General features: G+C 40.3%; 2 protein-coding genes across 3 annotated transcripts in view; both read right to left on the bottom strand.

The window, feature by feature from the left end:
• Positions 1–5,982: 5,982 nt before the first annotated feature.
• Positions 5,983–7,059, bottom strand: LOC138055635 (histamine H2 receptor-like). Its single transcript, XM_068901523.1, has one exon. The coding sequence runs from the start codon at positions 7,057–7,059 to the stop codon at positions 5,983–5,985; it is 1,077 nt and encodes a 358-aa protein (XP_068757624.1).
• A 3,921-nt stretch (positions 7,060–10,980) lies between these two features.
• The window catches only part of LOC138058206 (mitochondrial inner membrane protease subunit 2-like), a 5,544-nt gene continuing 1,894 nt past the window's right edge, over positions 10,981–14,630 (bottom strand). Inside the window, exons 2-5 of one of the 2 annotated variants that reach the window (XM_068904112.1) lie at positions 14,147–14,253; positions 13,956–14,021; positions 12,622–12,748; positions 10,981–11,661 (exon numbers count right to left, since the gene is read on the bottom strand). In XM_068904112.1, coding sequence (XP_068760213.1) covers positions 11,395–11,661; positions 12,622–12,748; positions 13,956–14,021; positions 14,147–14,253 — 567 coding nt within the window. In that variant the 3' untranslated portion in view covers positions 10,981–11,394. The remainder of the gene's footprint in view (positions 11,662–12,621; positions 12,749–13,955; positions 14,022–14,146; positions 14,254–14,630) is intronic. The other variant, XM_068904113.1, reaches the window with a different exon arrangement.

The raw sequence follows: 14,630 nt of genomic DNA, 5'->3' as shown, positions 1-14,630 counted from the left end.
TTCCATCGGATCCAGTTGCTTTGTTTATATCAAGCTGTTTGAGAGTTGCCAAAACCATTTCCACCGGTATCTCTAGCTAATTTAGAGTGGGGTGTGAGGGTGTGGAAGGTTGTGTTTGAGAGTGGACGTCTGAGGGGGCTGTGAAGACCGACACAAAGTAGGAGTTAAACAACTCGGCGATCTGTTGAGGCGTTGATTCTTGAGAACTCTGCTGAGTGTCATCGCCAGAGTTCATCGTTTCAGGGAAGCTCCGCATTCTATTCTTGAGCTTGAAAAAGGACCAAAAGCTTTTAGGCTGCCGCGCGAGATCTGAATCCAGGGAGCTGAAGTACGTCTCACAGCTCCCACGTATAAGAGACTTGGCCTTTGCTTGTAATTCGCGATACTTCTGTTGTTGATGGTCAGTAGGAGATTTTTTTAACTTTGAGCGAGCAGCCTCCTTTTTCTGCAGAGCGTGGATGATTTCACTCGTGATCCAAGGCGGGGTGTTTTTTCCTTTAACCTTTTTGGTTGGAATAAAATCGGAGACTGCGCTCATAAATGCGTCCTTCCAAAAGGTCCAGTCAGAGTTGATGTCGTCGCTGTCTTGAATAAGATTGCATAAATTCAGGGCTTCAAGAGCTCCTCTGAGACCGTCAAAGTCTTCATTACGATAGTCGTACACTGTTCTTTTTACTCTATGGGTAGCTTTAGTAGAGGCGTGAAATTCAAAGGACACCGTACCATTGTCCGCGAACACGTCCGATTCTTTTAGACTGAGCACCTAGCGTAAGCGAACACGGTCCGGCACATTCGTAATTACAAGATCTAACACTCTGTCACAGCGGGTGGGAATAAAGTTTAATTGTGTTAAAAAATGGTCATTAAGAATTTCTAAGAACGCCACCTCTTTTGTGCCTCTGGTGTTTTCTAGCGAGCCCCAAGAGATCTTGGACAGGTTCAGGTTGCCACCTATTACCATATTCTCATAGGTTTCAGAAGCATGGTCAAGAAAAATATTAAATGTTTCCAACCAGCAGCCTGTATCATCTTCGGGATCTGGCCAATAGGCCAATTAGGGTACTCCACGGTACTAGAGCCCTAGGTCACTTCAAAACAGCCAGGCCATTTGACCCTTTTTTAACAATGTGGTCAATACGAAAATGCCACATGAGTATTATCTATTTCTATCCCAAGATATCTATGGGTTTTGACTCTATAGATATAATTTTGCACTATCGTGAGTTTTCCGCGATGTCGCACAATGTGGACGAAGTGTCCTAAAAATAAATTGGTTCGAGCGGTTTCAGAGTTAGAATACAGAATGAAAGGTTCAATTTTTTTCAACGCTCTCGTTGTCGTCAAAACCTCAAATTCAGGTGATCTCACGTCGTTGTTGTTGTATCATGCGAGTATCTTAAGTTGCTTGCCGCACGTCCAACACGATTATTTGACCTCTTTTAACCAATGATATTGTTTTGTGGCGCTCTCGTTGACGACTGCGTCGTAGATCTTTCAGTCCCTAGAGGTGGAGGGTCGAAGGCGCGGTGGCCTCATGGTTAGTGTGCTCGCCTCCGGAGTGAGTGGTCCGGGTTCGGGTCCTGGGCAGAGACATTGTGTTGTGTGCTTAGGCAAGACACTTTACTCTCACGGTGCCTCTCTGCACCCAGGGGTATAAACGGGTATGGGCGAATTTAATGCTGGGGGTAACCTTGCGATGGACTGGCATCCCATCCGGGGGAGAGTAGAAATACTCCTAGTCCCTTCATGCCATGGAAATCGGGATAAGGTCCGGCCCGATGGGCCTTCTGGCTCGTATGCAGAGACTTTTTGAAGGGAGCTAAGGCATGGACGACGAAGGCGACGCCAAAGAAATCGTCTAAAAGTATCATTTCCCATTAGAGCGGTTTTTAATTGAGTGTCGAAAGTAATTGGCAGATTACTTTGGTTTTGCATGACTTCACTCAATGATTGGTTCAAAGTTCTCGCGCCACTTTTTCAACCAATCAACCAATCGTGGCTCGCGCGTGCACATTTCCCCGCGTTTTGTGTCGGCTACGTGTAGTTCCTTCGACGTTTGATTGGTTTACTGGATTGTCTCCGTCCTTTTTGATTGGCCAAAGTAATTACTTTGGTTTTGGTTTTATGAAACTCGATTGAAACTCGCTCTATTGCAATAATTTTGTGATAATATCAAGTCGTTCGGAGTGAAAAGTGTTTATCAACATTGCAGAATAAAATTGATATGAACGGCGATGTTCTTTGGAAAGAAAATTATAAATGTTTCGTCAGGTTCTCACGACCTCTACACAACCTCAAACTTGATCATTTCGCGGCGTTGTCGCATGCAATGCAACAGAAATGCAAAACACATGCGCAGAGCGTGCAGATCCTTTGTATTTGTTTATTAAACCCATTTTTTTTGTGGCGTTCTCGTAGCCGTGTAAAAATGTAAATGCTTTGTTTATTAGCTATCAAGCCAGTTAACAGGCACCCAACTTTTAATAATCTGAAAGAAAGAATTCAAACTTGACAGAAACATGATTAAGAACCCCAAATGGCAGGAGGCAACAAGTTGGCTATTGGCCACTTTCAAGAATACCATAATACACTTTGTTTGCACTTCAAATTGCATTGCATTGCATTGCTTATATTTTCTCTTAGGACCATTGTAAGTCCCAAGGGAAACTGGAAACAATGCGTATCAACTCCCCTAACTACCGAATCACGCCTCTACCGTCGCAGCCGTTGCGTAAGCTCCCTTTACCAATTATTCGCCGAAGGCGAAGTGAATATTGGTGAATATTTACAGAGACGTAGTCGAGCTAAATATTCCCCAATATTTACTGAGCCTGAGGCGAATAATTGTTTTAGTGTAATTTTCAGGGGTCAATATCAAGAAAGCTCAAAACAAGGGGCTAAAACAAGATAAAAAGGCAAGAAAGGTGCTTGATGGTTTAGCAGCCGCGCCTCCAAAATGTTATATTCTCTGGGTAGCGCTGTGAAGATAACACTAAATTCTTATATTCACCTTTGAAAATTATACTAAATCTAGATATCATTGGTTAAGAAATAGAAACATACTCCTTCTGTACGCATTTAAGCGCATATTCTTTCGGTTCTCTGCATAACAACGACGTAAAATCACCAAATGAGGCTTAGACGACTGCGTGGACACGTAAATGTGACCATTCATTCTTTTCTTTTTACTCTGAAACCGCAAGTACCCAATCCATTTTTAGGATACTTCCCCAACATTTGAGAAAGTGCAAAGTTATATATCAAGGAAACGTTTTCTTTCACGTCGCCGTTTTAGGTCTTACAGTCCCTACTGTTGAACAAAGAGAAAGCAGTATAGCTATCTGCAATGAGTATTTCAATGGACAATACGGTTCCTCGCTTGTGAAATTTGCGATCAACTTCTGTGACTCCCTTGAAGCAATTGATTGAAGAATAACATATATTAAATATTATACGATGATGGTTGACAAGAGAACTTGGGGTGATAAAAGCAACAAAGACTTCGACGAAGACAACTGCAGCTACGACAACAGTTTGAATGCGAAAAATAATGGCTAAACACGCTTTTCAAATTTATTTTACATGTCGGCTTAATTCCTTGTCGTTCTCCATCTAAAAACGATGGAAGCGGCCTCTTATTAGTTTACATGGAGGACCTAAGCATCCAACAGCAAATTGTCAATTGTTTTATTGAGTAAAAGCTTTAAGCTTTTAATTATTTAGTTAGACCAATGTTTGTCTAGCTAATAAACGTAATCGTCTCTGATAATCTACCACTGAGCTATCGGGGACTTGTGGGAGGGTCCTATGACAATGGGCCTTAATCACACGGAGGCTATGTTGAGTCCGGAGGGATTGAAAACGTTTGTTTTGCCCCACCAAACCTCGTCCCCAAACATTTGAACTCGAGGCTCGGGGTACGAAATCTATCATCTATGGCCAATATGGCCCATTGCCCCGCCATACTAGGTTCTAGATGGTCGCATTGGACCATACTCGCGACTACACTGAAAGAGATGTTACATGTTTAACTGAAAGCAGTAAACCACCATAAAGGATGGCGTAGTGGGGAACGGCACTCGCCTCTCCCAAGTCAAAAATTGGTTGAATTGGTTGGTTCTGTGAGTTTTTCTCCGGGCAATGGTTTTCCTTTTGACTTGCAAACCAACGTTTAATTTGATTTGAGTTAAACGCATTTGATTCCTGTGTGCACCAATCAGTGTCGCAGCGCTATAAGATTTAACACTTAAATTAAGTTCATTATTATCATTTTGATCCCAGGTTTAGTTAGTTAACCAGGCAGTCTGTCAACAAGGAATATGGAGTTACAATCCAGGGCCGTAGCCACAAAGAAATACGTAATACTAATAGCAGCTACGAATTGAATTTATAGAGCTGCACAGGTTAAGAGATTATCGTACGTTGAGCTAGGGGCTCAAATGCTTCAGTTACTGTTTCTTGAACTCCACAGACGTTACATTAAAGCAGTTTCTTTTCCAGGATATCGCAACAATTCCTTGCACCTAAACGTTTCTACGTTCACCCATTATTTATCTTCTGCGTTTCACTGTCTATTGTTTCTAAGTAGTTGTGAAAAAAAAAACATCGGTAATACACCTTCTTCCAAAATGACCCTCATTTTAGTGTAGAACGTTTGCACATGAGGTCGCGGCAGCCATCAGTTGGCGTTCCAAAACAAAGAAACGGCAGCTATGTTGGTGTTCCAGACTAATCTTCTGGGGATTGAACTATATTTTTATGCGACAGTTTCTTTTGTTACTTCAAATTAGCATCCATGCTATGCCACGTGGGTGAAAACGCTCTATTCTTTTGTTTGATTGCAAATAGGCCCTTTTGAATTTTACGTTTGAAAACGAGGCCATAAGGGGCTAATTTGCAAGGAAACAAAAGAATACTAAAGTGGCGGCCATTTTGGAATAAGGTGAATAGGTCAGTGGAAAATTGCAACTTCTCAAACTAATGAATAATTCATAAGTTAATCAGCCAATTGCATCGCCCCATTCTGGTCACGCGGGCGAGTTTGAATCCCAATGAAACACTACTTGTTGATTCAATGAATTTCAAACTCATGTTGTTTGAATTCAATAGTGTGGTTGGAAATCAAAAATTTAAAACACACGTGTTTTGAAATCAATTAACGGCAACGCGTGCTTGCTCACAGCTCTCACATGCTTCTGAGCAACCATGAGCTATACATTGAACATTGAGTTGATTGTAGATTGAAATTATAATTTGTTTTGTTGTAGAAGTAATTTCGATAACTCTTGCCGCGGGTTTCATCAGGTTTCCAAACGCTCGAAAATAATAAAACCACTCAGCCTGCAGACTCGTGGTTTCAAATGTTTTCTCGCGTTTGGAAATCTGATGAAACCCTCGCACTCTTTTTTGAAATACTACTTCCAACACTTTCTTAAGCCGCTGTTACACGTTGAAACTTTTAGCTGAAACTTGTGTGCAACGGCGCTGCGAAAAAAGTTTCTGGATAACATGGTGGGTTTCGTGAAACTTTCTTGAACTTCCGTTGCGAGACAAGTTTCACGGAAAGTAGACAGCCTTTCTACTTCTGCAACGGTCGCAGCAATCGCAGTGTTGATAAAAACAGGAGTTTCACGGTGTAACACCACTTCGTAAAACTGGTCTCGCTCGGTCTTGTTACTCTACGCCGCGTAAGCCAATTAGAAACCGGCTAAGACCACGTAAAAAAAATTTCGAGACCACTTTCAACGTTCCCGAAAGAGTTTCGGCCTTTCATGTTACACGGTGCAACGCCTTCTGAATTTTTTTTTTTTTGTAGCGCCGTTGCACGTAAGTTTCAGCTGAAAGTTTCAACGTGTAACAGCGGCTATAGTTATCTTCGATTACTGATTAAACATGCAGTCCAAACAAGATTTTTCCATCAAGAATCTTGACTTGAAGCATCTTTCCATTGCATTTTTTACTCGCGAAGGCATCATTTCCTTGTTATTTCGTTTCCTCAACATCGGCAGCCTTACTGTCTGATCGGCTTGTTAAAACGAGCTCTTCTGTGCGATTCTCTGCCAAATGAACAGGTTGCAAGCGAGGACAAAATTTAAACGCCAAAGACTTGACTGCCTTCTTTAAGTCTGGTTTCCTGAGCGTGTAAAGCAGTGGATTAAATAAAGCTGGAGACAGTCGGAGATAATAGATTAATACTGTGGGGATGGCTGGCAAAGCCTGCACGGTTTCTGCTGCATAAAAGTGCATAAAATCTAGTATAAAGTATGGTAACCAGCAAATTACGTAAAGAAGTAACAAAAAGATACTGATGAACACAACTTTTCTCTGCCGACTTTGAAACCTGTTCTCGGAACACACATATTCTGCCGGTAAATTTTCCTTCATAATTCTCTGGTACTGTTGCCTTAGCAACAGCAACATACGAGTGTCAAGCACAGTCATAACAACCAGTGGAATGACAAAAAAGACAGTCCCCTGGAAGAGTAAGTATGCATTTTCTTTCTGTTCTACCTTTGCCAAAACATCTGCAGCGGTGTTTATCGTAGTGACTTGTAAAGTCCACGAAAGGCGAACTATTGCAGAAAGACTCACCAGCCAGATTAATGCGAGAATCGCAAGAACTCTAGAGCGGGTGATAATTTCGGGATAGTGCAATGCCCATATTATATAGACGTAACAATCGCAGGTCATGACCATGATGTGCGATATGGTAGACATGGCTGTAAAGCTGAAGAAGATGATGGAACTTTGGCAAACAGAGACCGAGAATGTAGAGGTGCAAGTCACCATGAGCGGGATGCCGATAAGTCCCACAAGAAGATCAGACACGGCTAAACTAGCTAGAATAATGTTACTTGTCTTCCTGAGATGTGAATTGCAGGTAATAACCAAAATAACACCACTGTTTATTAACAGGATGAAGACCATAATGACTAACGCGGGAATCGCGTCGGATGGAATTCCATCACAACTCCCAAGCTTCTCTTTCTTCCCCGATAGGGTGTTATTATCTGATGCATTCATGTTTCCTTCCGATATCGAACCGTGGTTACAAGCCATGCCAACGGTAAAGTGTAGTAAACTTCCTTTTGTTCGTCCTAGCTGTATAGGTACTGGGGTGGTTGTTTACAAAAGAATGCTGTCTTTTCTCAGAGTTTTCTTCTGAATTCTTGCCACAAATCTGAGGAGAAAAAAGGAATAGGTAAGTCTTGATGTAACAGTTATTGAAGGTAATAGTTTTTGTTGAAACAGCTGTTGCCTTGTGCTAAACATAACAACTTTTAGCGTAGCTATTTGCATAAGAACAGATACCTTCTTCCTGTTTTGGGTTTGTGCTTTGTTTTTCAACGTTGTATTTTGAACGTTTCTTTGTGGTCACCATCAAAATTTCTTTAATTAACGCAACTTGGGCAGGGCCAAATAGTCTTTTCAGCCCTACGTCAATTTTATTATAAATTACAAATAAAAATAACAAAATCGACATATTGGCGAATTCTTTATGGCGGAACTGTATCCAAGGCAAACTCGAGTGGGGGATTTACTGGAGTCTGTCTTTGTCATTGGGAAGTTTAAGAAACGGCGACGGCTACAGCAACAACGCCAAAAAAGCATTAATATTATTGGTTAAAATAACCAAAATGATTGTGCTACACGCACACTCATCCAGGTGATCTGGTGACGTAATTTGGAGGACTTGGGAGAAAAAATTAACGCCGTATCTCATAACCTCGCGCGGCCTTATTTTCGAATTCAGCATGGCAGAGGCGAGGTTAGATCTCGTCGGGTCTACTTGAATGTTCATTAAGTAACAGGAAATGTGGTAGACGCGGAATGATCTGTTGAGTTTTGGCGATGGCAATACTGCAGGGAGTTTGGAAACACGAAATTACGTCAGCAGAACACCTGGTATATGTACGGTTCTCTCCCGTACTCGTCAAATCAACAACGTAAAATGCATATGACCAATTTTCAGGTTTTGACGACAATGTGGCCAAATGATAGTTAATCTTTCTTTCTCTCTCTTTGCTTCAAATCCGTAAGCACCAATCTTGTTCTAGGCCCTTGCACAACATAAACGAGATGGAAACATCGTGAGACACTTAGAAGAGCTCAAACTAATAGTTTGAAGGTGAGTGAGGTTTTCGTCGCCGTAGCCGCCGTGGTTATTACCGATCCCCTTGCAGAAGTAGCGTCGAATGCCTGGCATGAACCCGGCTCTCTGTCCTGCAGATTTCGCGATTCTAATTCAAGTTCCAGGGGCCCGTTTCTCGAAAGTCCCGAAAACATTTCGGGTCCGAAAAGCCATTTGTGAAACTACTTACCACTTGTTTTGGAAAGCCGATCTATTAACATGCCTTAAGGTAACAAAAAGAAAAAGGACTGTGAAGTTTGACGACTTAAATCCTCTCCGTTCTTAAGATGCAATAGGAATTGTAACACCCGAAAATGGCCCGTAAAGTTTCGGGACTTTCGAGAAATGGGCCCCAGGCCCGGGCAATGGACCTCAAGATTTTCTTCAACATCCGTTAATTTGGTTGAACGATGCATGACGGAGGGTGGACGTGGCAGGCGGCGGCTTCAACACATGTCGCACTACTTTCTAACTGCAGTCTCTCGCCATTAAGAGCCTAATTATTGCTTATGCGCTAACCTAAAATATGTAAGCCTTACCGAGACCTTGATTATTCTGGATATCACAAAAACCGAATCTAATAATTGTTTTATTGTGCATTGTACGAAAAAAATGGTCACGACAGTGAGTGGAACTGGTAATTTATTTGAAAGTAAATAGCAATAAATAAGTAACTGAAGAAAACAAACCTGGAAGTCATTTTTTTTGCTTCTTCACTGACGGCAAGCAACACAAAGCGCACGAACTTGACAGGATTACCCTTAGAAATCATGCACTGCGGTCATACATGACATGATAACCCGTAACCTTGAGTGACCTTGACATGATAACTGTATAATCTGCTGTTATGACGTCACAGGCGCTGATTTCGAAAATTCAACGTAGGCTCTCGGCCAATCACAAAAGAGTTAGAGAGTTGAATGTATAATAATGTTGAAAGACTGTAGCAAAAGGTTTCAACTTCATTTTACATTCGAGGACCAAAGAAATGTTGAATGAATTCTAAAGGAAAGTTTAATTAACCACCTTTTAGTTCGTTCATCATCGATTTGATACCAATTCAACATGTTTCAACTCGATTAACAGGGGATAGGAAACGGTGTTGCAAGTGTTTGCCCGCGGGAGGCCTTACGTGACTAAAACAGGCGGTTGACTGAAAAGTCCAACTCCTCTTGGAATAGCTGGAATTCCTATGATTCTTTTCTTATAAATAACTTTAAAACTCCAAAAGGAATACTGTATTTCGCGGACTGGACTGTACTGGACTAGTAAAACGAGGACTAATAAAACAAGGACTAGTAAAAACGCGGACTTGTAAAAAGCGGACTTCATTTTGTTTTTAAACTGTAACGGACTTCAGAAAAAAAACTAATTTTATACGTAGTCGACAGCACAAGACTTGATGCCGAACCAAGTTTAACAACTCTGTCCATTCGTTTTTATGCTATTTTATTTCGACGGTTTAGCGAGCGAAACAATCCCTGTTTGACCTTTTAGCTACAAAAGGGGTTGATATGCGCCAGTTACAAACGATTTAAAAAGTTTTGGCCACGAAATAAATTTATTTAGCACCAGTTTTCATCGAATCAATAATGAAGGAGCCGGTTGAATAATAATCATAATAATAATAATAATAATAATAATAATAATAATAATAATAATTATAATAATATTCAGTAGTGCATTTATCGCCAACAGCTTTCTTCAGGGCACTCTTGCATGTTTTAACTAATGCTTCGGCACAGCCGAATTTCGTAACAATTACACGACGCAATATCCCATGCTAATATTGACAAGCTTACCGCTCTGAAACGAATGAAAACAAGCAGAATTACAGCTTTAGTTCAACAAGAAAATTAGTAGCGTTTCTAAGCTATGACGCGCTGATCTACAGTATTTAGCACTAAAAATCCCGTTAAAGACGGTTAACTTTCAATTGTTTTGCTGGGTACTACTATTTCAATACTCTAAAAAACTCGATTTTCCGGGACATTGTCTCGTTAGACTAGTGGATATCGGAAACTGCAAGGTGAAGCCATCGATCCGGGTTCAACTCTATGCCTCGCCTATTGTGAATCTTCTCAGCTTGTTTAAAATCTCTGTTTCGTTGAAGTAGATTTGAAGTCTAAAGTAGACTGTACGTTGTATAAGTTGAATAAAACGGGAAATGTCAGTTTGAGGGATGGAAAGAAGTAATGACCGTTTGGGGAAACCAACATGGCGGCCGTGACGTCATGTGAAATCCAAAAATAGTCACCTGGAAATTCCAGGCGTCTTCAACGGGATTCGAACCCAGGACCTCTGCGATGCCGGTGCAATGCTCTTCCAACTGAACTATGAGGCCACTCAGTTGGGAGCAGGTCAATTTGTTGGGCTTCATGTGTTCCCGTGAAAGGACTCGATGAATGAAATAAGTATATATTTCTAGTGCCAGTTATAGACGAAATGGAGAAATGATCATGGATTCGAATCCCGTTTCAAGAAGAACCTAACATTTTCACGTGTCTATAAGAGACTATTGCCTAAATTGTCCATAAACGATTGCCTCTAATGGAATTTTTTATAAGCATCCTCGCGTCACCATACCAAAAAGTCATATTTCTTTCATTTACCAGAGTTAACCACAAGCAGGAAAATGCATCATTTCGGCGACTCCTAGCAGTATAGCAGGAAAATCGTCAAATGAAGGCAAGTTCTCATGGCATAGCTGTCGAACCTCTTCCACATCTCCCACATCTCCGTGACACTTCGTGGTTCTTCGGAACACTCGGATTTTTTCCGACTATTCCCGAGTTACCATCGAAAGACCTCATCAAGAATCTTGCCACGGTTTGTTTTTAACAATCTGCCAATGGCTTCTGCTTTTATTCATTTCCATACGAGAGTTTCATACACTGTATTCTCTGTTGTTAAGCCCGCAAAGTAGGCTCGCATGCTTTAGTTTTAGTAGTTTTAGTACATCAAGTCCTTAGTCCACCATGTTTTTCTTCACCAGTTGCTGTGAATGCGGAGTGCCCGAAAGACCTGTTGACAGTGTCTTTATCTCATGAATGCGGTTTTTTTTTACTTTCTTTTCATTTCCCTTTCGCGACACTTTTGAGTAAGTTATTTTCTTTATATTTCGTGGAATCCTGACATGAAAATTGCGCAATCTCAAACTTCGCGGAGCCATTTGCACAGCAGATGGATTACAATGGAACTTAACATTTTGTGTAACGGATGCATTGTGTTAGCTCTGTCCCCGAGGGGATAAAAATCTCTTGTCAACTGATTGGTCCAGAGATTAACTCGCTTACAGAACTAGATTCATCTGCATAAGTATACGATTTGCCTTGGTTGGGATATGAAAGCCCATCTCTTTTGGTCCCTGCCTCGAAGAATACTGGTGAATCCTTAACACTCCTTGACTCAAGAAAAGAGTCATCTCCATAGACGAGCCGATCTTCTGGAATAACATTCTCCAGTCGCTGCCATCTTTCTGGAGGCCAGACAACATGAGTTGCTTTTCCTTGAATCAGACCCAAAGATACCTGAACAAGGCAACGATCAGCAAGAACTTCCACGTAGTACTCATAAATTGAGCGATGGTTTTCTCAAACCAAGTTTATTCAGTTACGTAAATTCAAAAGTTCATTTATGCACTAATTTGCATGCCAATCTAGGCGGGTAGTGTTAGAGCGGTTTTCAATTGAGTGTCGTATAAACCAATACCAAAGTAATAACTTCGACCAATCACAGCAGTTGCAAACAGCGAAATAAACCAATCCAAATTCGTAGCAATTCCATGTAACTTGCTCAATGCGCGGGAAAAATCGCGCGTGCAAGTCGCGATTGGTTTTGTTTCAATGGTTGATAAACTGGCTGGAGATTTTTTAACCAATCACTAAGCGTAGCAATTGCAATCGCGTAATTACTTTCGACAGTCATTTGAAAACTGCTCTATGGTAATTTACCTAATTATGTTAATTACAGGAAATTATTAAATAGATTAATTTTAATTAATGACACGATCTTATGATTACAGAATGGAGAAAATGATTAAAATAAGGTTGTTGTATAATGTTCCTACATTTCACAACAACCTGAGTCTTACATAAAGGCTGGTTAATGTGTTAGCATTTGAAAGGATAAAGGATCAAAACAACAAAAGTCATGTCCTGGTTATCTTTTCCCAGGAAAATCGAAGACAGATTGGCGTCACAATCTGACAAGAAGTAATAATGTTATGAACTTGTCAAAAAAATCTGACAGCGGTCCATTGTCAACGGACCAATCTGAATTTCCTGTTGCTGGTGCAATGGGACATTTTAAACGCGTCAGTTACAGAAGAGCGTGCAGTTCCTATATCTCAATCTATCACCTTTCTCCCCTCGCACTTCAAGCAGGCAGTTCACCTGACTCAAAAAGGACTGGGAACATTCTAATAAGTAAGTAAGTAACTTAAAAAATAAAATACATGTTAATAAAGAAATAAATAGAAATCTACTCACTGGGCCAAAAGAATTGCTGTCATGACTGTGTGAGTGATTGTCTCCTTCAACCCAACAGTGGCCTTTTGGAATATAAACAATCTTTTTTTTGTAGTTTAAACTTCTGCAGTAAAAGACGAGAAAATTCCTGTAACAAAATAATGCCACAGCCACTGAAAGACTGAACTAACTATCATTGATTGATAGTCTGCATACATTAGTACTGTATAAAATATCCGAACTCTTCTCACTGGAGTGGAGCCTGTAACCTTCCAATCACATAATTACAAACAAAGTGATGCTACTGGTATGTCGTGTGAATTTTTTTAGTTTTTGGCCAAACACTGAATCAGTCCTTTACTCAGATACTTAACCCAATGACTCCCGGGGGTTCCCCATTGATGAGTAAAATCGTCTGGCGTTAGACAGAGTAAAAGTCTGGCCGGTTTATGCCAGTTTGGGTGTTAAAAGGTTAATTAAAATGTCAAAAGAGTTTTTTTGAAGGATCGAATCACTACCTTTCATGCCAAAATTTTGGTTAATCTTAGCCTACATGTAATGCTTCGAAATACATCCACCACATCCCCTACACTTCTTTCATGCTCTATTCACTTCCTGCGTGCTTCACAACAGAACAGATCACAGGCAAGGCTTCTTCATTTCATGTCTAATAATATACATGAAAAAATTACTCGATTCTGATTGGCTGAAAGCAGTGCAGTTCAAGTGTAACACAGTGCAAAAAGTGTAATACACCAGTGCAGATTACACATTGAAATTCTGGATTATGATTGGCTAATATACAATAGGGTTTGGTCAGAACTAATCAAATCTTTTGTTTTCAAGTCAAGCGCGTATCGTGGATGGCACAATTTATGGCACAATTTTTCCCTCATGGCGTGATATGCGTGTGTTTCTTCTGCTTAACCATCTCTAATTTTTTCATGTATACTAATAATATACATGAAAAAATTACTTGATTTTGGTTGGCTAAGAGCAGTGCAGTTCAGGTGTAACACCAGTGCAAAAAAGTGTAATACCAGTGCAAAAAGTGTAATACCACTGGTGCAAATTACACATCAAAATTCTGGATTGTATATGATTGGCTAATAAACAATAGGGTCTGGTCAGAGACACGCAAATCTTTTGTTTTCAAATCAAGCACATGCCCTGGATGGCGCAATTTTTCTCTGATTGCATGATATGCATGCATTTCTTCTGCTTAACCATCTCAAATTTTTCTTATGAATAATTTGAATTTACTGGTAAGTGTGATGTAACTTTATTGAGAAAAAAATACTTGTGATTATGTCATGTGAACAACAACAATATCAATGATGCATAAATAAACGTACTTGACATAATCGCCTTCAACACCTAAGACTCGCTTTATGAGGACAGCATCAGGATCTGATGGATCTCTATGGGAACAAAGCAATAATTATTCACATGTCACAATCAACATCTTGGTTTGAGTCTAAAGTGATACCATAACAATACTTAAATAAGAAAACAAAAAATTACAAAAAAAGCCAGAAACACTCACACAAGGGTTACAACATCTCCTCTGTTTATTCCTTCAAACCCTCTAACAGCCCAGCAGTTGACTAACACAACATCACTGTTGAAATGAGGCTTTGGATTCAATGTGGGCTAAAAAAAGATCGAAATATCAAAATAACTATTCATAAGAAGTAAACAAGAGAAAAAACAAAAGCAAAAGCTAATTCCTCTTGTATACAAAGGCATACTTGCGGGAGATTGCGGGTTTGGTGCTCAAGCAACCCTGGTCGGATCAACACTCACGTTCTTAAGAATAACCAAGGAGAAAGTGCTGCCTTAAGCCGTGTTCACACTCAACGTTGATTATGATCAACTGAAGTAAAATTCACGCTACATGTATTATACTCCATTTAATTTTATTCAATTATGGTTCTGTTCACATCTGCGAAAATTCAAATATTATAGGCAGGGTAACCTCGCAGTGTGAGACAAAATGGCGCCGTATCGTGTGGCTGCCACGATTATTT

The sequence above is a fragment of the Montipora capricornis genome, chromosome 7 (assembly GCF_036669925.1).
Source record: "Montipora capricornis isolate CH-2021 chromosome 7, ASM3666992v2, whole genome shotgun sequence".
NCBI classification, from domain to species: domain Eukaryota; kingdom Metazoa; phylum Cnidaria; class Anthozoa; order Scleractinia; family Acroporidae; genus Montipora; species Montipora capricornis.
Note: the sequence above shows the minus strand (reverse complement) of the source record. Positions and strands in the feature narration are given on the sequence as shown.

Coding starts and splice junctions, on each gene's coding strand:
- LOC138055635 (XM_068901523.1), bottom strand. CDS start 7,059: ATGGCTTGTAACCACGGTTCGATATCGGAAGGAAACATGAATGCATCA.